Source organism: Erpetoichthys calabaricus, chromosome 11 (assembly GCF_900747795.2).
Source record: "Erpetoichthys calabaricus chromosome 11, fErpCal1.3, whole genome shotgun sequence".
In the NCBI taxonomy this organism is placed as follows: Eukaryota; Metazoa; Chordata; class Cladistia; order Polypteriformes; family Polypteridae; genus Erpetoichthys; species Erpetoichthys calabaricus.
The window spans coordinates 86,728,920-86,752,816 of record NC_041404.2 but is presented as its reverse complement, the minus strand read 5'-3'; the positions used below and the strand labels follow the sequence as shown (position 1 = coordinate 86,752,816).

At 41.0% G+C, this 23,897-nt stretch overlaps 1 protein-coding gene across 2 annotated transcripts in view; it reads left to right on the top strand.

Moving 5' to 3' along the window:
• LOC114661336 (serine/threonine-protein phosphatase 6 regulatory subunit 1-like) overlaps window positions 1–23,897 on the top strand; it is a 150,134-nt gene that overhangs the window by 13,291 nt on the left and 112,946 nt on the right. For both annotated transcript variants that reach the window (XM_051933870.1, XM_051933871.1), the window contains exon 3: window positions 3,375–3,567. In XM_051933870.1, coding sequence (XP_051789830.1) covers window positions 3,375–3,567 — 193 coding nt within the window. The remainder of the gene's footprint in view (window positions 1–3,374; window positions 3,568–23,897) is intronic.

The following is a 23,897-nucleotide window of genomic DNA, read 5'->3' as shown; positions in this document are numbered from 1 at the left end:
TTTATATTTCTGAAAGCATTCTTTGTTTACAGCATTTTTTCACACCTGCCTAAAACTTGTGTGTGTATGTGTGTGTGTGTGTGTGTATATATACAGTACATCCAGAAAGTATTCACAGCGCATCACTTATTCCACATTTTGTTATGTTACAGCCTTATTCCAAAATGGATTAAATTAATTTTTTTCCTCCGAATTCTACACACAACACCCCATAATGACAATGTGAAAAAAGTTTACTTGCGGTTTTTGCAAATTTATTAAAAATAAAAAAACTGAAAAATCACATGTACATAAGTATTCACAGCCTTTGCTCAATACTTTGTTGATGCACCTTTGGCAGCAATTACAGCCTCAAATCTTTTTGAATATGATGCCACAAGCGTGCACAGCCATTTTAAGATCTCTCCAGAGATGTTCAATCGGATTCAAGTCTGGGCTCTGGCTGGGCCACTCAAAGACATTCACAGAGTTGTCCTGAAGCCACTCCTTTGATATCTTGGCTGTGTGCTTAGGGTCGTTGTCCTGCTGAAAGATGAACCGTAGCCCCAGTCTGAGGTCAAGAGCACTCTCGAGCATGTTTTCATCCAGGATGTCTCTGTACATTGCTATAGTCATATTTAGCCTTTATCTTGACTAGTCTCCCAGTCCCTGAAAAACATCCCCACAGCATGACGCTGCCACCACCATGCTTCACTGATTTCCTCCAATCGTGATGCCTGGCATTCACACCAAAGAGTTCAATCTTTGTCTCATCAGACCAGAGAATTTTCTTTCTTATGGTCTGAGAGTCCTTCAGGTGCCTTTTGGCAAACTCCAGGCGGGCTGCCATGTGCCTTTTACTAAGGAGTGGCTTCCGTCTGGCCACTTTACCATACAGGCCTAATTGGTGGATTGCTGCAGAGATGGTTGTCCTTCTGGAAGGTTCTCCTCTCTCCACAGAGGACCTCTGGAGCTCTGACAGAGTGACTGTCGGGTTCTTGGTCACCTCCCTGACTAAGGCCCTTCTCCCCCGATCGCTCAGTTTAGATGGCCGGTCAGCTCTTGGAAGAGTCCTGGTGGTTTCGAACTTCTTCCACTTACGGATGATGGAGGCCACTGTGCTCATTGGGACCTTCAAAGCAGCAGAAATGTTTCTGTAACCTTCCCTAGATTTGTGCCTTGAAACAATCCTGTCTCTGAGGTCTACAGACAATTCCTTTGACTTCATGCTTGGTTTGTGCTCTGACATGAACTGTCAACTGTGGGACCATATATAGACAGGTGTGTGCCTTTCCAAATCATGTCCAGTCAACTGAATTTACCACAGGTGGACTCCAATTAAGCTGCAGAAACATCTCAAGGATGATCAGGGGAAACAGGATGCACCTGAGCTCAATTTTGAGATTCACGGCAAAGGCTGAGAATACTTATGTACATGTGCTTTCTCAATTTTTTTTATTTTTAATAAATTTGCAAAAATCTCAAGTAAACTTTTTTCATGTTGTCATTGTGGGGTGTTGTGTGTAGAATTCTGAGGAAAAAAATGAATTTAATCCATTTTGGAATAAGGCTGTAACATAACAAAATGTGGAAAAAGTGATGCGCTGTGAATACTTTCCGGATGCAGTGTAAATGCAAATGTACAAGATATCAAGGCACCATACCCCCTCAGTGGTTTTTTATTTAAATATTTAAATATCATTTTGTCTAAAAATATATAAAAAAAATAAAATAAAACTGCTTACAGTGTATCCTTATTTTTCACACCACTGTACACTTTATAACCTCTAAGCCATTATCAGTACCTATTGTTAAGTGGGTATTTTTTTTTTTATTTTACAAAACAAGATATACTTTGACCACAGAAAGTCTGGTATCATAAGAATGCTCAGAGGCGTGACCACGGGGGGGCTGGGGTGGGCACTGCCCCCCCAGAGACAAGCTGTGCCCACCCTGCGAAAAGCTCTGTCTGTCCAATGAAAACCCTGGAGAAGAATAACATTTGATTTTCAAAACTGAGTTGCATTCCAATCAGCCCGTTTGAATTTGGGGCGTATCCGTCCGTGTCTCCTCCACTAGACAGGCACTGTGCTGCTCACAGTTCACTTCGCAGCACGTTTTGAACCTGTTGACCGCATTCTTTAATTAAAACAGCGTATACGTTCCATTCTTTTTTTATTTTCTGGTTGGTAACACCAAAGGCTATGCATAGGTGGCTTATTAAAAAGCAGACATCTTCAGCCTCTGTCCCTCCGCAAGGTGCTGGCTCCATGGTTGAGCCCAGCACCGCTGCTACCAACACGGAGCACAGCGCACCCACGTCAGGAACAGAAACTCCAAAAGATGTAGATAAGCCTACACAATCCTCCAGCTCTGTGCCCGTGTCGGGTACTCCAAACCTCTGCCTTCAACAAAATACACAGTCCGGTCTGCCTGACTTAAATATGTGTAGCCCATCCCAGCCCGTTTTAATTAATTATTCTAAGCGCGCATTCGGAAAGACACTCAGATGTTTTAGTGCAAGCTGGTATCTGTCTCGACCATGGCTTGAATATTCTGTTGCCCGTGATGGCAGCTTTTGCTTTGCCTGCCATAAATTTAGTGTTTCCAATTCGGACCGCGAGGACATATTCACCAAACACAGCTACACTAATTGGAAAAAAGCTCTAGAAATAGACGGTGGCTGCTTCCACAAACACGCGTCTAGTATCCCACACATCAGAGCCATGTCTGCATCACAGCACTTATCATTGGTGTGTCTTCAGCTGCATGGAAAAGCTCTTTCTCTACTTTGAACCGCATTTTCACTCCGCTCCGCCGAACAATGCTGCATTCAAGGAAGAGAAATTTAGTCATTCTGGCACATGAGAAAAACATCACAGAAAATCTAGACATGAATGAATTTATTTTAGAATTTGCCAAGACTGGTCCTGTAGATAATGTCCAGGTTAAACACTGGAAACTGATGTCCTATAGCCTCCCATGACTATAATAAGCCATGTTTCTGTTCTTGCTCACATATGTTGTATACATTTAACTTTATTGATATTTACCTTGTAGATGTAGTTCTATATTTGTTCACAAAAAATAATACAAGTTCCATTGCCTCTGTTAATTTTATTGAACAATAGGTTATGATTTATGCCACAATTTTTGCTTTTATATGTTAAATAAAACTATGTTGTTGTTATTATTTGGACCCCCACTACAAAAATGGGGATGGATGGATGGATGGATATTTTTTGCCCCCCCAGACAAGCCAAATGCCCACCCACACATGATGTTCTGGTCACACCTCTGAGAATGCTACTAATAAGAAAAACACTAATTAAAAAAATAAATCTAGGAATGCTCTTGGAACTAATGAGAGTCCCTCTTTTTTGTGTTGCTTGCAGATATCCTAATATCTCATGTGAGATTTTGACTGCTGATGTTCCTCACATTAATGACGCATTGGGGGATGACCAGAGCTTGCTCAATCAACTGTACTCTTTTCTGCAGACCGGAAGTGGTTTTACACTGAACCCTCTATTGGCATCTTTCTTCAGTCGGGTCATGGGTCTTTTAATCAGTCGAAAGACTGAGCAGGTGAGTCTGAACTGACAATTTCAAGTAAGGTTTGAGACATGTAAAGATACTGAGACAGCTCATATACTGTATGTGGCTCTATTAAGAGCCATTAGGAGAGATGATGTGAAAATGATGATAATTAGTATATGAAGTAATAGTGATTCAAGAAACTCCAGTGTATAGAGGGGTCCTACAGAGTTAGAAGTAGAACACGATTTTGGTGTAATTTATGTTATAGTTGTACATTGATTAGTCTATATAAGTGGTTGTGCAGAGTGTGTTTGGTTCTTGATAATAATATTCTTTATAAAAATTTTTATTATTATTATTATTATAAAGAATTTATTAACTCTTTGAGAACTGAATGTTTTTTTCCAAAAAGCACAGTTCTCTGAAAAGCGCTTCAAAGCAATGGTTTCACACATAAATCAACATAAAACATTTGTTATTGCATGCTGTGGCTGTCAGTTTGCCTGGAATGTGGAGTAGGCTGGCTGCCAGGTTGTTTTCGCATGACTGGGGGCGGCAGTTGCAGTTGTAGTGCATCGCAATCTGGTTTGTACCTGTTGTCATTGTGAGTTGTGGTCCTCCCAGGCAAATGTTGCTGTAGTCATGTCAGCTTTATGAACCTGTTCAGCACCAATCAGGTGATGCTGGTACTTCACATTTGTTTTCGATCACTTGTATCAAAAATGGAGTCCTTCAAGTCAGATTCCAATTCAGCGATAATATGCAAAACGTTGTCAACAGGGTATTTTGCTTTGCACCTTCGCTTTGATCTCTCGCCAGATGTTGATGCCACTTTTGCCTTTGTTTGCTCCTCACTACTCAAGTGAGTCCAAGGAATCTCCGTCAAACCAATGAAGCTAACTTTCCTTCTAGCAAAGAGAGTTCAACTAAAACATAATGGTGGGTTTTGTCACCGTTTACAGTTGATTACCACTGTCAACCTCTCCTTTTGACAAAAGTTGACATCCACCCTGAAAGAGTTTTCTAAATACAATTTTTTATTTACTATTCATGGGAATCATTTACTAAATAAATTGATCAATAAATTAAATTGTAAATTCAATCAGCAACTATAAATTTATTTTTTATATGTATGAATCCTATCTCAAATAGTTTTAAAATTATACTATTACCTGTCTTTGACAGGCAAGTGTAGCTAATGATAAGTAAAATTGTTTATTGTGACAGCAGCTTTCATATTGGTTAACACTATTCAAGGTTATAAATATTTTACATTTCCTTGCTCTCTTTAAAAAAAAAAAAAGAAACAGATTTCATATCCCAATAAATGCTGTTTATTCATATTCAGTAAATACAAATATAGTAAGTCATATTACTATACTGTAAATGTTTTTATGAATCTGTATTCCCTTCAAGAGTCATGTACTGATTATTACTTCAATGTTACATTCATTTTTGTGCTGATTAGTAATAAAAGGCTTAACTAAGTAGTCCTCAAGTTCAGTCCTACTAACAGTAGGTTTTCATTCCAGCCACTACCTGCTTTTAAATGGACATGTACCATTATTAAACAAGTGTGTTATTTTCCAGTTTCTGCCTTTTTTGTGTAAATTCAGAAATTACAAAATATGTAAGCTAAATTGTAAGGGGAATGAAATAAGCATTTGTGTGTGTGACATTATTTTCCTTGTTTTGAAAATTATGCTGTTCTTTATGTTCTAGTCATTTTTTCTTATTACTTAGCTCACAAGTGAATTTTATATAGCAGTAACAGTTTTCCTTTAGTATTTGGTGTAATTTTCACCTGTGCCTGTACTGCTCATCACTAACTGTCTATATTTGGATGCAGTTAAAGGAGTAAACGCAACAGGAAAAGGAAAATTCAGAATCATTTCATAAAAAATAATTAACAATAAACGATATGGCAAAAAATGCAAATTTCTCAATTTTTATTACACGTAAATATACTAGCATATATTTCTGAATGCAAAATAAGAGAAGAAAGAGACCGATTAAACAATTAGACCATTGGAAATAAGTCTGAACCATTTACAGTTCCCTCCACATTATTAATACCCCTTGTAAGGATGAGTTTAAAAAAAAAAGTTATAAAGAAATCATCATCTCTCCATGAAGAAATGAGGAAAATACAACCTTTAACTGAAGTAAATGTACTTTGAGAAAAAGTAGTACCTAAATTATTTAATAACGTCACACATGCTACGATTATTGGCAGCCCTACATTTAATACTTTGTGTAATCTCTTGTTACCAGTAAAGTAGAACTGAGTCTTCTGTAGATCTTATGAGGTTGGAGAATATAGAGCACGGAATCTGAGACCATCACTTTTCACAAAATATCCCCAGATGATCAAGGGTCCTAGGTCTTCTCTTGTACCCTGTCCTCTTCAGCTCACTCTATATGCACAATATGTCTAATTTTGTCTCCATTACAAGTGAAACAATGTTTTCATAAAGGTGGCGCAAATATTGTAAATTTTACTTCATTGTTTTAGGCATTATGTGCCAAAACCGCAGCCATATAAGATGGAGACAAATTGTGGAACATAGCATTTTGGTTCTTTAAATTGTGTATTTTAAAGTGTTGTAATAAAAGGAAAATCAGAATATTGACTCTTACTTTCCATTTGCTTTAATTAGGAGGTCTTAACATTAAAAAGTCAGAGATCTTAAGTTTAAGAGTACATGAGACAGAATCAGAACATGTGTAGATCCGAGTGAAGAGGAGTAGGATGGGGGGAAAAAGAACTACATTGTGAAGGGGCCTTGCTGTAATTTTTCCTAACGAAGATAATAAAGTATTCAAACTTACGAAAAGGCTGAGCAAGTACTTTTTTTTTTTTTTAAAGTTAAAATACTGCAGCTTTGCATAGAGTAACTGACATAGAGGACGGAGTGGTGGCTCTGAGGCTAGGGATATGCACTGGCAATCGGAAGGTTGCCGGTTCGAATCCCGTAAATGCCAAAAGGGACTCTGCTCTGTTGGGCACTTCAGCAAGGCCCTTAACCTGCAATTGCTGAGCGCTTTGAGTAGTGAGAAAAGCGCTATATAAATGCAAAGAATTATTATTATTATTATTATTAACTTGATGGTAACAGGTGTGTGCAAAACAAACAACCATTCTTCGAATGTAAGCTTTTGCCATTAAATAACTTTTTTTAAATAATTATAAATTATATTAAAAATGTGACATTCAGTCTGACAGCTCTAGTTTACAAGCTTATATAGTGGAATCTCGGGTTACGAACGTCTCGGACCACGTACAAATCGAGTTACGACCAAAAAGTTTGCCAAACTTTTGCATCTGTTCACGACCACACACTCGGGTGACGAACAAGCCAGTTTCCTTTCTGGTTTGTATGCGCCAATGATTTCCGCACGTGTTCAGTTTCTCCCTGTGCAGCGAGAGAGAGCGCATATATATTTACATACAGCTTGTACGGTCCGGAACGGATTAATTGTATTTACATACAGTCCTATGGGGGAAATTATTTCGGGTCACGACCAAATGGGGTTGCGACCTGAGTTTTGGAACAAATTACGGTCGTGACCCTAGGTTCCACTGTACTGATTAGTGTTTCTGTATTTTATAAAAATGATACTATAAGAAACGGGGCTGCAGTGTGAGCTGTACCCATTTGAAGCCCGTGAAGCTCAAATTTCAAAAGCCACAGTGAACTGTAAGTATGCTATAGAACAGTTACCATGAGAAATGAGGATTGAAGCATTTTTAAAATGTTACAATTGATATTTAGCAATATTTTGATATTTTTACCACCTTAACCTTTAAAATCTGTGTCTGAGATTAGCACCAGTGGTCATCACGATACTTACAATACATAGGTTGTCAGTATTATGTTAAAAGCAGTGTGAATTCAGCAGAGTAATACCTACTATTATGCAAAGATGTTGGAGGCAAAGGTACTCTGTAAATACTGTATCAGGTTATTTAAAACCTTGTTCTGTTATTTCTGTAGTGCTGTAATAACCTTGAGCAAGACTGTACAGTGTACGTATGGTTAGATAGAAAGTGCCTTGCTTTATTCTAATGTTAATAAGATTTACAACTTTTTTCATGTCAATATACCCTTAGGGCATCAAGAATCAATAAAATTAAGTTCTTTTTCCTATTAACACAAAACATATAATGCTAAATAGCAGTGCCTCTATTTAGCCAGGAATTTAATCTATATATATATATATATATATTTCAGCATGTCTGTCTGTTGGTTGGTTGGTTGGTACGTTTACATCAGTGTTTTGATTGGCTGATATTCTACGAATTTTGAAAATTTGGACCAACCAACTAAAAAAGAAACAAGCTTGCATTTTAATGACGAAGAAACCCAAGAAAAGACCATAAACAATTTGAATATTGCACATTTGCCTCAACAACAAAATAAAAAACGAAGCACTGGGAAGCGAGTGACCAATCGGATTAAAAGAAAAGCTGAAGGAAGTCACTCGACTGAAGAAGACGAAAATGCAAAAAGAAATAAGATTTTGGATATTTCAAGTGCTCAAACTGCACCTCAAGAATTGCCAAAAACGAAGAAACCAAAAAATTTTTACTGAAGAACAAAAACTGTGGAATAAACAGCGACGTGCAGTACGACAAGCAGCAAAGAGTGTTCAAATCTCGCAGCAGAGACAAAATGAACGCCAACGAGTTGCAGCTTACAGAAGCAACCGCACGGAAGAACAAACACAATTGGTTCACGAAATTGAGCGTCTGCGATTGCAACAAAAACGTTCTATTGCCACTGAAATTGAAGTTGCTGAAAGACGTGAACATGAACGGCAACGACAACAAGAAAGTCGGTCAAACGCAACTCAAGTTGAAATTGTTGAGAGAAGAGAACAAGAACGTTTACGACAACAAGAGAATCGTTTAAATGCAACTGAAGGTGAAATTGTCGAAAGAAGAGAGCAAGAGCGACAAAGACTACGAGAAAATAGACTTCATGAAAACGAGGAAGATGCAAATTCAAGGCGTCAACAACATCGCATTCGAACTCGAGAAAGTCCAGCAAATGCGTCTGAAATTCAAGCTCAACTTCGAAGAAACACTGACGCACGTCGAAGAGCCTCTGCAAGAGCTGCTTCCAGCAATCAACTTTGTTGTGCTCTAAATACTTGAATAAACATAGTTTACGTATTCATTAAGTATGCATTGATTGTGTTAATGATTCATAATTTTATTTTGATAAAGATAAGTCGTTCATTTTATGGCATGTAACACTTTCATACATGACTTAAACTAGAAACAACTTTCATTATGTTTATTATTGCCTTGGAAGTAAGATCCATACGGCTCAGGGGGTAGAGTGCACACTACCCTTGGTCGGTAGTTCGATCCCGGAACAAAGTTAGGACCTAACACCACCTACCGTCCACCTGGGTTCGAATCCCGATTCATCATGTGGCACAAATAACAAAAAACATTTTATTACTAAATTTAATCATGGTACAAATAATTTTGCACTTAATGACTTTTACCCTGCAACACTGATAAAAGTCGCCTGCAGCCTGTCCTTGACGGGCACGACTACCTTGTAAAATTATAAAGCATTACTTAGAATAATGACTGAAACTACTTCTTACTTTATATTAGTCATAAAAGTTACAGATCTGTTTTTTCTATAAGCTACTACAAGCAAATGTTAGTAATTTTAAAATGAAATGATAATTATTGAAAGAAATGGCAAAATGAATGAAAGCTAAAATTTGAAAGACTGACCGACCGTAAAATAGCCTACAGGTAGGGCACGACAAGATGGATTTAAATTGATATTGCGATTATTTTGACCCTATAGGAGATAATTGGTATATCTCAATATTTTCTCAAAACACCTTAAAGATTAAAGATCAGCATCATATTTCAGTTTTTCTTTTTTAATAAATCTGCAACAATTTCAAAAATTCTTTTTTTTGTCTGTCAATATGGGGTGCTGTGTGTACATTAATGAGGAAAAAAATTAATTTAAATGATTTTAGCAAATGGCTGCAATATAACAAAGAGTGAAAAAATTGAAGGGGGTCTGAATACTTTCCGTACCCACTGTAGACATGTACAGTATTAGTATAGTATATAGACCATCTTTACAAAATCTAAAACATGGTCTATTTTCTCACTAGAATGTGAAATATTAGCAAAGGAAACAGTTCTGTTTCTTTTGAAAATGAAAAGTTTCATGAATAGCTTTGCCTCCAAAAAAAACATCCAAACATTTTTGTTTTATGTCTCCTATACTTGTATTTGAGTTTCCATCTTCTTATATAAACGTTACCGTGGCTGTCCATTTGCCTGTCCTGGATTTTGAATCACCTATAGCTCACAAACCGTTTGACCTATTGACCTGAAATTTGGTACACATATACTATGTGACCTCTACTGTCCGATTTTGGGGTGATGATGGACCACCAAGGTCAAAGTGAAGAGTTTTGAATTATTGCTCTTTTTGTATTTTTATTTTATTTTAATTGTAGAATGAACTCTCGGCAGCGAGCAGCAGGGTGGCCGTGTGGCGCAAGAGTATGGGCGCCGTTCTCATCCCTACCACCTTCAACGTCACTTCCCCTACCTCTCCATATCTTAAATCATTCTTGAGGCAGATAGGTAGAGGGCATCATCGCTACCACATTCGCCATCACTTCCTCTAATTCTTGAGGCAGATTGAAGACTTAAGTACCAGCTTAAGTGAAAAATTAAGGAAAACTTACTAATTCCATCCATCCATCCATCCATTGTCTCCCGCTTATCCGAGGTCGGGTCGCGGGGGCAGCAGCTTGAGCAGAGATGCCCAGACTTCCCTCTCCCTGGCCACTTCTTCTAGCTCTTCCGGGAGAACCCCAAGGCGTTCCCAGGCCAGTCGAGAGACATAGTCCCTCCAGCGTGTCCTGGGTCTTCCCCGGGGCGTCCTCCCGGTTGGACGTGCCCGGAACACCTCACCAGGGAGGCGTCCAGGAGGCATCCTGATCAGATGCCCGAGCCACCTCATCTGACTCCTCTCGATGCGGAGGAGCAGCGGCTCTACTCTGAGCCCCTCCCGGATGACTGAGCTTCTCACCCTATCTTTAAGGGAAAGCCCAGACACCCTGCGGAGGAAACTCATTTCAGCCGCTTGTATTCGCGATCTCGTTCTTTCGGTCACTACCCATAGCTCATGACCATAGGTGAGGGTAGGAACATAGATCGACTGGTAAATTGAGAGCTTCGCCTTGCGGCTCAGCTCCTTTTTCACCACGACAGACCGATGCAATGCCCGCATTACTGCGGATGCCGCACCGATCCGCCTGTCGATCTCACGCTCCAGTCTTCCCTCACTCGTGAACAAGACCCCGAGATACTTGAACTCCTCCACTTGGGGCAGGATCTCGCTACCAACCCTGAGAGGGCACTCCACCCTTTTCCGGCTGAGGACCATGGTCTCGGATTTGGAGGTGCTGATTCTCATCCCAGCCGCTTCACACTCGGCTGCGAACCGATCCAGAGAGAGCTGAAGATCACGGCCTGATGAAGCAAACAGGACAACATCATCTGCAAAAAGCAGTGACCCAATCCTGAGCCCACCAAACCGGACCCCCTCAACGCCCTGGCTGCGCCTAGAAATTCTGTCCATAAAAGATATGAACAGAATCGGTGACAAAGGGCAGCCCTGGCGGAGTCCAACTCTCACTGGAAACGGGTTCGACTTACTGCCGGCAATGCGGACCAAGCTCTGGCACCGATCGTACAGGGACTGAACAGCCCTTACCAGGGGGGCCGGTACCCCATACTCTCGGAGTGCCCCTCACAGGATTCCCCGAGGGACACGGTCGAATGCCTTTTCTAAGTCCACAAAACACATGTAGACTGGTTGGGCAAACTCCCATGCACCCTCCAGGACCCTGCTAAGGGTATAGAGCTGGTCCACTGTTCCGCGACCAGGACGAAAACCACACTGTTCCTCCTGAATCCGAGGCTCGACTATCCGACGGACCCTCCTCTCCAGGACCCCTGAATAGACTTTTCCAGGGAGGCTGAGGAGTGTGATCCCTCTGTAGTTGGAACACACCCTCCGATCCCCCTTCTTAAAGAGGGGGACCACCACCCCGGTCTGCCAATCCAGATGCACTGTCCCTGATGTCCATGCGATGTTGCAGAGGCGTGTCAGCCAAGACAGTCCTACAACATCCAGAGCCTTGAGGAACTCCGGGCGTATCTCATCCACCCCCCGGGGCCCTACCACCAAGGAGTTTTTTGACCACCTCGGTGACCTCAGTCCCAGAGATGGGGGAGTCCACCTCTGAGTCCCCAGGCTCTGCTTCCTCATTGGAAGGCATGTTAATGGGATTGAGGAGGTCTTCGAAGTATTCCCCCCACCGATCCACAACATCCCGAGTCGAGGTCAGCAGCGCACAATCCCCACCATATACAGTGTTGACACTGCACTGCTTCCCCTTCCTGAGACGCCGGATGGTGGACCAGAATCTCCTTGAAGCCGTCCGAAAGTCATTCTCCATGGCCTCCCCAAACTCCTCCCACGCCCGAGTTTTTGCCTCAGCAACCACCAAAGCCGCATTCCGCTTGGCCTGCCGGTACCTATCAGCTGCCTCCGGGGTCCCACAGGACAAAAGGGTCCTGTAGGACTCCTTCTTCAGCTTGACGGCATCCTTCACCGCCGGTGTCCACCAGCGGGTTCGGGGATTGCCGCCACGACAGGCACCGACCACCTTACGGCCACAGCTCCGGTCAGCTGCCTCAACAATAGAGGCACGGAACATGGCCCATTCGGACTCAATGTCCCCCACCTCCCTCGGGATGTGGTCGAAGTTCTGCCGGAGGTGGGAGTTGAAGCTACTTCTGACAGGGGGCTCTGCCAGACGTTCCCAGCAGACCCTCACAACACGTTTGGGCCTACCACGCCTGACCGGCATCCTCCCCCACCATCGAAGCCAACTCACCACCAGGTGGTGATCAGTTGACAGCTCCGCCCCTCTCTTCACCCGAGTGTCCAAGACATGTGGCCGCAAGTCCGATGACACGACCACAAAGTCGATCATCGAGCTGAGGCCTAGGGTGTCCTGGTGCCAAGTGCACATATGAACACCCCTATGCTTGAACATGGTGTTCGTTATGGACAATCCGTGACGAGCACAGAAGTCCAATAACAAAACACCGCTCGGGTTCAGATCAGGGGGGCCATTCCTCCCAATCACGCCCTTCCAGGTCTCACTGTCATTGCCCACGTGAGCATTGAAGTCTCCCAGCAGAACGAGGGAGTCCCCAGAAGGTATGCCCTCTAGCACCCCCTCCAGGGACTCCAAAAAGGGTGGGTACTCCGAACTGCTGTTCGGTGCATACGCACAAACAACAGTTAGGACCCGTCCCCCCACCCGAAGGCGAAGGGAGGCTACCCTCTCGTCCACCGGGGTAAACCGCAATGTACAGGCTCCAAGTTGGGGGGCAATAAGTATACCCACACCTGCTCGGCGCCTCTCACCGGGGGCAACTGCAGAGTGGTAGAGAGTCCAGCCCCTCTCAAGGAGATTGGTTCCAGAGTCCAAGCTGTGCGTCGAGGTGAGTCCGACTATATCTAGCCGGAACCTCTCAACTTCGCGCACTAGCTCAGGCTCCTTCCCCTTCAGAGAGGTGACATTCCACGTCCCAAGAGCCAGTTTCTGTAGCCGAGGATCGGACCGCCAAGGTCCCCGCCTTCGGCCACCACCCAACTCACACTGCACCCGACCTCCTTGGCCCCTCCCATAGGTGGTGAGCCCATGGGAAGGGGGACCCACGTTGCCTCTTCGGGCTGTGCCCGGTCGAGCCCCCATGGGTGCAGGCCCGGCCACCAGGCGCTCGCCATCGAGCCCCACCTCCCAGGCCTGGTTCCAGAGTGGGGCCCCGGTGACCCGCGTCCGGGCAAGGGAAAACGCCGTCCAAAATTGTTTTTCTTCATAGGAGGTTTGTTTAACCGCTCTTTGTCTCATCCCTCACCTAGGACCAGTTTGCCTTGGGTGGCCCTACCAGGGCCATAAAGCCCCGGACAACAGAGCTCCTAGGATCATTGGGACACGCAAACCCCTCCACCACGATAAGGTGACGGTTAAAGGAGGGGAACTTACTAATTGCAACACAAAACTGACTTAATCAGTTTTAACGGGAAAAGATGCTGATGAAAAAAGAGAAGCAGGCCACTGGGGTGGAGAAAAGAAGAGCTCCTCAGGAAGCAGCAACCGCATCAACCTCTGAGCAAATGAATACTAAACATACAGAGAAAGAGTATGAAAACTTTGAAGATCGGCCTCAGCATTTGTGACAGGCTGACACGTTAGAACAAACAGCAGACCATACAACGAAGACGGACCGACACTGAGTGAAAGAGAATCACAAGAGCAAATGAGACTGAGGAAGAGGCTAATCAACATCAGCAATCCGTGCTCAAACGTGCCAGTATTGAAAAGGCAAATGAGACCGAGCAAAACGCCATGCAGCAATGACAAAGAGACACTGATCGTGTGACAATAGCTGAACAAACAAGATTGATGATCAGAGAGTATATCATTTAAGACAAAATGCTACAAGTAGGCGTAGCTTACAGTGTGCCATTACAGTCATCTGCAGCTCCCAAACCATTTGACCTATTGACCTGAAATTTGATATACATATATGGTCAACAGAAGTCAAGCTCAAGGGTCAACGGAGTATGGTCAAGTCAAGTGTATTTACTGCACGTTATCGTGCAGTGCGCTGTTACTGGTTGTATATATTGCATCTGTGTCTGCCAGTCAGTAAACAGAGCTCTTCATTCATTACTGTTGTAATCACTGATCATAATACATATATTGTTTTATGATTAACATTATTCGTAATCATTCCAAGTTATTTATTTGTATATCTGTGTTTTTTCTTGTCTATAACAGTCTATGATGCGTGCAGGTGTCTATTTTACCAACATAATAAGTACTGCTTTTGTGGACGGGCAACTCATATTTTGCGTCCAGTGCACTGAACAGCTTCTTGAATCCTTTTTTTTTTTTTTTTTTTTTTTTTTTTATAGGTAGGTGCTTTACATATCTAGTGTCGTTTAAGAATCCGTAAGGGGCACTTAAAATTCTAAGGTGGGCAGTGACATTTTATTGGACATGGAGCTATTCCAACTAGCCAGCAAAGGTTTACTTTGACTTTCGGTCTAAATAAACAGGAAGTCCATCCATCCATCCATTTTCCAACCCGCTGAATCCAAATACAGGGTCACGGGGGTCTGCTGGAGCCAATCCCAGCCAACACAGGGCACAAGGCAGGAAACAAACCCGGGCAGGGTGCCAACCCACCGCAGTAAACAGGAAGTAGCAACTCATAATAAAATCTGACATTACAAGGGGGCTTCGCCCCCTGCTCGCTTCGCTTGCCTACCCCCGGCGTTTTGAACCCGTGCCCGCTGGGCAGCCGTAGTTTCAGACGCGTGTTGTAGGAGCTTGCGTTGTTTTCAACCTGTGCTTGCCCTGCTTCTGCGGTTTGAGACGCGCGTTGTAGGTGTATATCCGTCACTCGAGCTCGTTCAGTTTGAACCCGCGCCTGCTTTGCCTCCGCAGTTTCAGACGGTGGGTCGCGTTCGGCGTTTTGTACGATCCCAAGCAGCACATTATTCCTAACTTCACTCCGCAGTAGTGCCATGCACAATATGGCGGTGACGCCTGCGCCTTCACTATGCAGTAGTGCCACTCACAATATGGCGGCAATGCCTGCGCCATCCGTATTATGTCGGGTTTTACCATGCTGTGTAGGCGCCTTTGCCTTTCGTACTTTCCCGCGCCTTCCGACGCGCGATGTAGGCACCTGCACCTTCCGGGTCTGCCTCCGCTGTGTGGTGTGGATGTTTAACTGTCGTTTTTTCAGCCTTTATATTCTGTATCTTGCTGTGCATGTGTTTCGTGCCTAGGTTTTTTTGAAGCTGTTGCATTCCAGTTTTCATCATCTGTAACCTGCTCTCCATGTGTTTGGCCCCGTTCTTTAACCTCTTTATGACGTTTTACTTTGTTTCCTACTCTGTCTTTTATTTCTGACCTCGCTTTATCCTGCTTGCGGCATGTCAGACGGTTCGTAGTCTCTCCCGTTTCGCTCTGGGGAGGGGGGCTTTGTGTGGCGCCTGCGCACTATGTCTCCTGCGTCCACGGGCAGGTCCCTGCATCCATATCCGGTTTACCATTCTCGATTAGTAATATGGACAAGATTTTTATTTGAATAATTGATTTTTTTTTATTATCCTGTGACAAATCTCTGCAGACAATGTGATATAATTGTATATTTGACTACCTCCAATAATCGTACCAAATCAAATATCACTAGGGATACTCTGATCTGTGTGTTTTTTGTTTTTTTTTTGGTATGGTTCCAATCACTGATTGCATGTTATTGAATTGCCTGATTCCAATTTTTTTCTTATCACTTTACAAAATAACTATACTCCCACATAACTGTGTGTAAAAACCTTATGTTCTATATTAAAATATTAACTTTGGTATATTTATAATGAAACTATAGACCACACTCGCCTATTCTAAATGCTTTTTGTTCTGATCCTCGCTCCATTTTTTTTTCTTTTTTTTCCATACTCAATCTCCACCAAGAAACATGAGTAGAGTTGAACATAGTCAAGCTTAGAAAGAGCACTGGAGATTTTGTGGGTTTTATTTAACATTCAGAAGAAGTTGTGGAAAATGAAATAAAAGTGCTGAACATTGCTTTTTTTCCTTTTGCATATTGATTTTTCTTAAATAATGAATCAAAAATTTAGTTTATTATCCAGCCCTCTCCACAGCTATAGTTGGATAAATAAGTATTTGGACAGTGACACAATTTTCATAATTTTGGCTCTGTAAGCCACCTCAATGGATTTGAAATGAAACAATCATTATGTGGTTGAAGTATAGACCTTCAGCTTTAATATAAGGGGTTTACCAAAAAATATCGTATGAGCTGTTTAGGAATGATAGCCATCTTTCTGCATAGCCCCTCCTCCCATTTCTAGGGGATCAAAACCATATAGACATGTGACTGACAAGCTGTTCCATAGCCTGGAGTGAGAAGTTCCTTCATTATTTAATTAAATATTAAGCTTGTAAAAGGTCTGGAATTTATCCCAAGTGTAGAATATGCAGTTGGAAGCTGTCACTGTGAACTCTGAATATGAGGTCCAAAGAACTGTCCATGCAAGTAAAAACTGCCCATCATTAGGCTGAGAAACCCTTTTAGAGAGATAGGAGAAATGCAGTTGTTAATCAAATGAGCCATTTGGTACATTCTTAAAAAGAAGGGACATACTGGTGAACTTGGCAACACCAGAAGGTCTGGAAAACCACAGAAGACAGCTGTGCTTGATGATTGCAGAATTTAGTCCTTGTTGAAAAAACTCAAAACATTTAACCAAACCAAGAACACTCTCTGGGAGGTAGACCTATCATTGCCAAAGTTACAATCAAGAGAAGGCTTCATGAAAGTAAAGACTGAGTATACCTCAAGCAAAGAAAGGACAGATTAAACTTTGCCAAAAAACATTGTTTAAAAGCCTATATACCAGAATGCTGGAAAGAGAAGAGAGTATGGAGAAGAGAAGAAATGGCTCATGTTCCAATGAATACTACATCATCTTTGGAACATAATGGAGGCAGTTTTATGGCATGATCATGCATGGCTACAAATGGAAGTCAGTCACTAGTGTATTGATAATGTGACTGTTGGCAGGAGTAGTAGGATGAATTCTGGAGTGAATAGGGCTATACTATCAGATTCAGCCAAATGCTACAAAAATGATAGAATGACGCTTCACAGTACAGATGGAGAATGAGCCAAAACATACTATGAAAGAAAACTAAGTGCTTTTCAAGGCCAAGAAGTGGAATTGTATCTAATGGCCAAGTCAATCCACTGATCTCAACCCATTTGGACATGCATTTCACTAAATCCGCTAAGGAGTCAGTCCAAATTATACATTATGTGATTAAAAACCAGCCTCAACAATAGGTAAATCTCTTTGTTGATCAGCATTATTAATCAAAATTTTCACTGTTGAAACAGAACTGATATTCATCTATACCTGCTACTGTTATACCATTCATTTCATAGTTTTCCACTTTAATTTTTCTTGTATATTTTGATTCCATTATTTGATTTAATAATGACACTCAAAGCTATGCAAATGAAAGCCTTTATTCAACCATCAATATCCCCATCAACATTTCCAGTCCCCACAAGCTTAGTTGAATACATTAACATGTGAACATATACATTTAAAACAGGCATATTTGTACTAGGAAATATAGTTTTATAATGAACATATCAAATTAGTCATTTTTGTGACAATATGTATTAGTCACACTAAAAGTGGTTGTTCCTTTTTTTGTTAAGCTATCAGAAAGTTGTGTTTTATCAGGGGACTCCATAATACATTCACTATAATATTGCTCCAAACGTTAGCGTTTTTATGCCACAGGTTTTGTTGATTTTAATGCATCAACCAGAGAATGATTATCTGTGACAAAGATGGGCAAGTTCAATCCATCTACAAAAGTTGTGACAAGCGCCAAATACAGTGTAGTTAGGAACAGTCCAAATACAGTGTAGTTATGAACAGTGCAATGTCAATTCCATCAACCAGACCATAGACACGTTTCTGCCTATACATTTTTGCTTAAGGAGAACAGAGAATATAAACATCCCTGGCCAATGGGGCTCCTTACAGAAAGGCAGACTTTATATCCATTTTTTAATTTCCCTTTGTTTTTGAAGTACAACACCAAATGCAATCTGAAAGAGACTGATGCACATGGAGGTTAGTGCCATTGAAATTCTAGTATATTCAGCTCTTCTAATCCTTTGGATACCAAATGTGCTTTGGTTATTATTCCAATAGAGGCATCTTTTAAAATACAAACCCACCTTGTAGGTAAAAAGATTTTGCCCAACATTATTGGACTCCACAAAAACTTATTTTTCAAGTTAGTGAGTTCATTTTGCTTTGCTGTCTAAAAAATCTGAATCAGTCGGGCCCTAGTTACCAGTTCCTTTCATGAGATGTGAACGTATAGTTAGATCACAGTTACGTTGTATATGCTAACAAGGTGCTCATGGTTCTTTTGTTCCATTGAGAAGGGACTGGTGTGCCATTTTCCTATAACACAGACTCTAGCACATTAATTCCAAGATGAGCATTGCCCTTTTAATACTGTAGCTAGTGGGGTTGGTAGAACACCAAAGTTGTTCCAGCTGAAATGGCTCTGCACAGCACTAATCTTGTGGTAGTACATAGAATCTGTGTAGTTAACTAAAGTGCCAACTACAAACTTATAGTCCTATGAAAAAGTACATTCACCATATTAAGTGTTTTTTTTTTCTTTTTTTTTTTTTAATAAATGTGAAAGTATCAAGATTTGTCAATTATTTAGGCAGTATGTATAGGCAAAAGGGAAAAGATTTAAAAATTGTCTTTGCAATAATTTACTTAATGAAAAATAAACAGATAAGCCATTTATGTCTAGGGAAAAAATAAGTACATCCTTGACTGCAATACATGGTATTCCCCCCCCCACTTTGGCAAAAACAACCTCAAGGAGGCATTTCCTGTAATGGACTACCAGTCTCTGACTTTTACTGGGAGAAAATTTGTCCTACTTCTTCATGCTGAATTGTTTCAGCTGTGTGACATTTGACTGGTTCCTTGAATGTGCAGCTCTTTTCAAATCTTCCCACAGCATCCTGATTGGATTTGGATGCAGGCTTTGATTTGGCCATTCCATAACCCTCAATTTCTTTCTTTTCAGCCATTCCTTGGTGGATTTACTGGTATGTTGTAATGGTCCACTTTTGGTTGCGCTTTAATCATCTGACAGATGGACTCAATTATAATCTGGTACAATAAAGAATTGATAGTGGGTTCTATAATGGACAGCTGGTCAGACCCTAATGCAGCCCAAAACCTTAACATTTCCACCTCCAGGTTCTTCTGGTCAAATTACTTTGTCCAGAGCATATTATTCCAGAAGTTCTGGTCTTTGCCTAGGTATTCGTGGTCAAACTGTAGTCTTGCCCCGTTGTTCCATCTGGACAGAAGAAGTTTCTTCCTGGGGCCATATCTAATTTGTGCATTTTCTTTCTAATGGTAGACTTGTGCATTTTGATATTGACAGTGGCAATAGCCACCTATATGTCCTGTAATAGAATTCTGTGGTTCATGGAGACATCTTTCAGCATCTTGTAGTTTGCTCTCAGGCTGGACGAGCTGGTGTGGACAGGCCTGGACAAGTTGGCTGTTGTTTGAAATCTTCTTCAGTTATACTCTTTTGATCTAGGTGTACTGATAAAACACTTCATTGCCAAAAAGCTAATCAAGCTAAATGTTGAGGTTTAAGATGGTCTCCTCCAGGATTATATCTAATGATGTTCTAATCATTTGCACCTAATTCTAATTATGGGTATTTGAGGTATTGATAAATGTAAGGATGTATTTACTTTTTATACATGAAGAATTTGCTTTCATGTTTATTTAAATTAGTAATGGACATCAAAGTTTAAATTTTGCATGATGTTTGTTGTATTATCACTTTTATCTATCAATACTGTTTAAATGAAAATAAAATGTTGATCATAGATTTTTTTTTTGGTTATTTTAGACAGAATAGTATTCTAGTTATTTGCTGAAGTAAATTCATTTTTAATGCACATACTGTATTTTAATTTGTTCATTTATTATTGTATGGACTTTTTTTGTAGATAAACATTTTGTACCATTTGAAAGCTTTTTTCTAGCATTATGCTTTGGATCCCTGCAACCCTTTAATGAAAAAATTGGTTTCAAAAATTATTTGCATGAAGGATTTTTAAAATTTTTTAAATAAATACTCAAACATGCCTTTTAGTATATTCTTCAAAGAGCACCATTTTGGTATTCTAATTTATGCAACTACTTTATAGGGTACTTTTTGTTTAAGTCAGTGGTATTTTTTCACAATCATGATGTATACCGGTATTAGTTTGCTACATAAAATTGTGTTCTAAAGTGAAACTTTTTTTTCCTTCATACCTGTTTTTGCATTTTAAAATGTAAGTGAATGGGGTCTAGGTCCAAACATGGGGGAAATAAAAGCCTTAAAACTTACCAAGTACGTCCACTTTACAGCAACAAAGGTTTCAATTTTAGACAGTGTGCCCTTGATTTTCCTGTGCCATGTTTTGGACAATAAAAATAAACTGGAATTAATAAATATTATCACTGATTCTTGGCACTATTTCCTTGAAGCAAGAATGCTTTTCTTGTTTGCATGTTTGCTTGTAATGGTTAACATAGGCCATGAAATCATCTGATTTGTGTATGTACTCTGCAAGCTCCGACTGCTCTTCTTTTATCTCTCTCATCTGGCAGCTTACTTTGATGAAGTTTTAGCAGGGTGTCTCAATTGTACTAATTCTTATATCAACTGCAGTTTTCCTATCCAATCTGTAATATTCGTTTAAATTATTGATCCATTTCATTCTCGGCTCATACCTCTTTCCACATTGCTTGCTGTACAATACTTTAGATGGTTGTCATTTCTCCTCCATTCTTGTTATTTACCCAAAACAAACAAGTCTTCTTTCTCTGATCTTATCAATTACCAAACAAGTCTTATTTCTCTAAACTTACCAACTAATGTTCTTTTTTGCTTTAGTATTTCTGTGGTCACTTAATTTCATATTTTATTCCTTATAGTAGAGCTGGGCGGTACAGTAATCCCTCGCCTATCGCGGGGGTTACGTTCCAGAGCCCCCCGCGATAGGTGAAAATCCGTGAAGTAGCGACCTATATTTATTTTATTATTTATACATATTTTAAGGCTTTATAAACCCTTCCCACACTCTTATAAACCTTTCTCACTTTCTTGTTAACCTTTCCCACACTCTTATAAACACTTCTTATGCTCTTAAACACTTTCTACATTCTTAAACACCGCAGACCAACACTGCACGCAGCGATCAGACGTCAATGTGTCTGCACTCGCTTTGTGAAAGGGGGCAGCTGAACTCAGGCTGAGCAGAAATGGACTTTGTGCTGCTTCTGCCAAAATGCCTGCTTGTCACTCTGCGTGTTTGGAAGGAGGAGGAGTGTGTGTGTGGTTTTGTGAGGGCTGAACTCACGTTCGCTCAAACCCCCCTCCCTGGAGGCGCAGTTCGCCTTGTCAAGGGAGTGGGGAGCTGAATGAACGCTAAGGAGAAGTGGACTTTGTGCTGCTTGTCGCTCTGCCTGTCAATAATTTAAAAGCCTGTACATCACCAATTTTCCTGTCTCACTGTCTTGTCTTGCGTGAAGTTAAAATGTTTTATAATAGTGAGATGTTACTCATATCCTTAGCCCGACATCCACATATCATATGTGTTAACAAAGTGTGTTTTATAAGTTTACATGTGTTTTAAAGCATGTGGGATGGGTATTTTAAGGCTTAAACTATAAAAATGTTTATTTATATGGTCTTTCTATATCGCGGATTTTCTCCTGTTGCTGATGGGTCTGGAACATAACTTCTGCGATAGGCGGGCAATCACTTGTATTTAAAAACCCGCAAAGTCGTGAAACCGCGAAAAGTGAACCGCGAAGTAGCGAGGGATTACTGTATACCGGTTCATACCGAAAACCGTTTTTTATTTTTGTTATGATATGAATTTTTCTTATACTGCAACACCGGTTTAAATTGCCTAAACGACGTTCGGAATGTGGCGCAGCGGGAAACTGTTCAGGTGGGGACCTTTTTCACTGCTACACCGCTAAACACAGAGGTGTTGCACGGGGGCTCTTTTTCACTGCTACACCACTAAATAGGTGTGGTAGTGTAGATAGATAGATAGATACTTTATTAATTCCAAAGGGAAATTCACATTGCGGTAGGTATTGCGCGGTTAAAATGGACAGAAAACATTCCGAAACTGAAACTGAAGCTGTAGCTCAGTGCTCCGCAACCGGTGTGCCGCGGCACACTGGTGTGCCTTGAGCCGATACAGGTGTGACGCGGTCAAATAAGACAATTTTCTAACTAAATAATATTTCAACGGTCCTCCTTAGAAACACAATAACGAGAATACGTGCAATGAAATATTCGCGTAAATAGCCTTTTAAAGGTTTCATAATTTTATGTGTCATTTCTCTGAAATAATAAATCCCATCGCCTGGCGCCTGTCGCCTAAGACGTAGGCCCTACGTAGTCGCCAGACAACTCCGTAGTACGCTTTGATAGGCAGAGCGCTCCGTACCCTCACCTAGATTCAATTCAAGCCGACGTATTAGTCGTGCTACGTCGCTTTCACTTGTCTTGCGTCAGTAGTTATCATTCATTACTATTACCGGTAGTTGTGTTGCTGAATTGTGTATGGTTAACGTTCTTCGTGTGATTCATATTTAGTTTTATACCCCTTTAAATATGGATAAATTTTTACGTGGAAAAGATTCGTCTTCACGTACCGATGATGAAGAACCCAGCACAAGTGTTGCAAAAAAAAAAAACCAGAAAATTGTGAAAAGGAAGTACAACGAAGACTACATTCGATATGGATTCTCGTGGTGTGGTGACGAAACGGCTGCAAAGCCACAATGCATCATATGCGGCGATCAGCTATCAAACGAGGCAATGGCACCCAGTAAACTAAATCGCCATCTAAATTCAAACCATCCCAGTTACTCCAAAAAAGACAAACAACTCTTGTGTTAATTAAAAAATGATAAGCGGTCATGCTTAAAAGATCTTGACCAAGAACTTCGGGTTGCGCTGTCAAATATTGAGCCGAATATAAAACTTTTGTGTTCATTAAAACAAGCGCAGGTATCACATTAATCAGTCATTATGTTATAATTATTAAGATTGCATAAAAGTAAATATAGTATAGTTTTTATGTATGTATACTTATAATAAATGTATACATATAATAAAAAATGAAAAATTATTGTAAAATTCGTGTATTAAATTAATATCTATATATCAGTGGCGTAGCTGGAGTTCATGTTGTCCAGGGGGGGTGAAAAATTTGACACCCCAACGCTGAAAGAAATTTTTTTTTGCGCCTCCTCAAGGAACAAAAAAAAAAGGAAAGTACCGTAGTTTGGACGCCCCTAAATAGCTGGAGCTCGGAGCGGACCGCAACCACCCCCGCCCATTCCACCCCCCCCCCCCCAAACGCCACTGCTATATATTTTGGCTTTTGATGTGCCGCGGAATTCTAGGAAGAACTTTGGTGTGTCGTAGGTGAGAAAAGGTTGCGGAGCACTGCTGTAGCTGACGATAAAGTTGAACATGATGACACCGAAGAACTTTTGCCGAGAAAAAGGAGTTACGTCCATTGCCTGGAGATGCTTTGG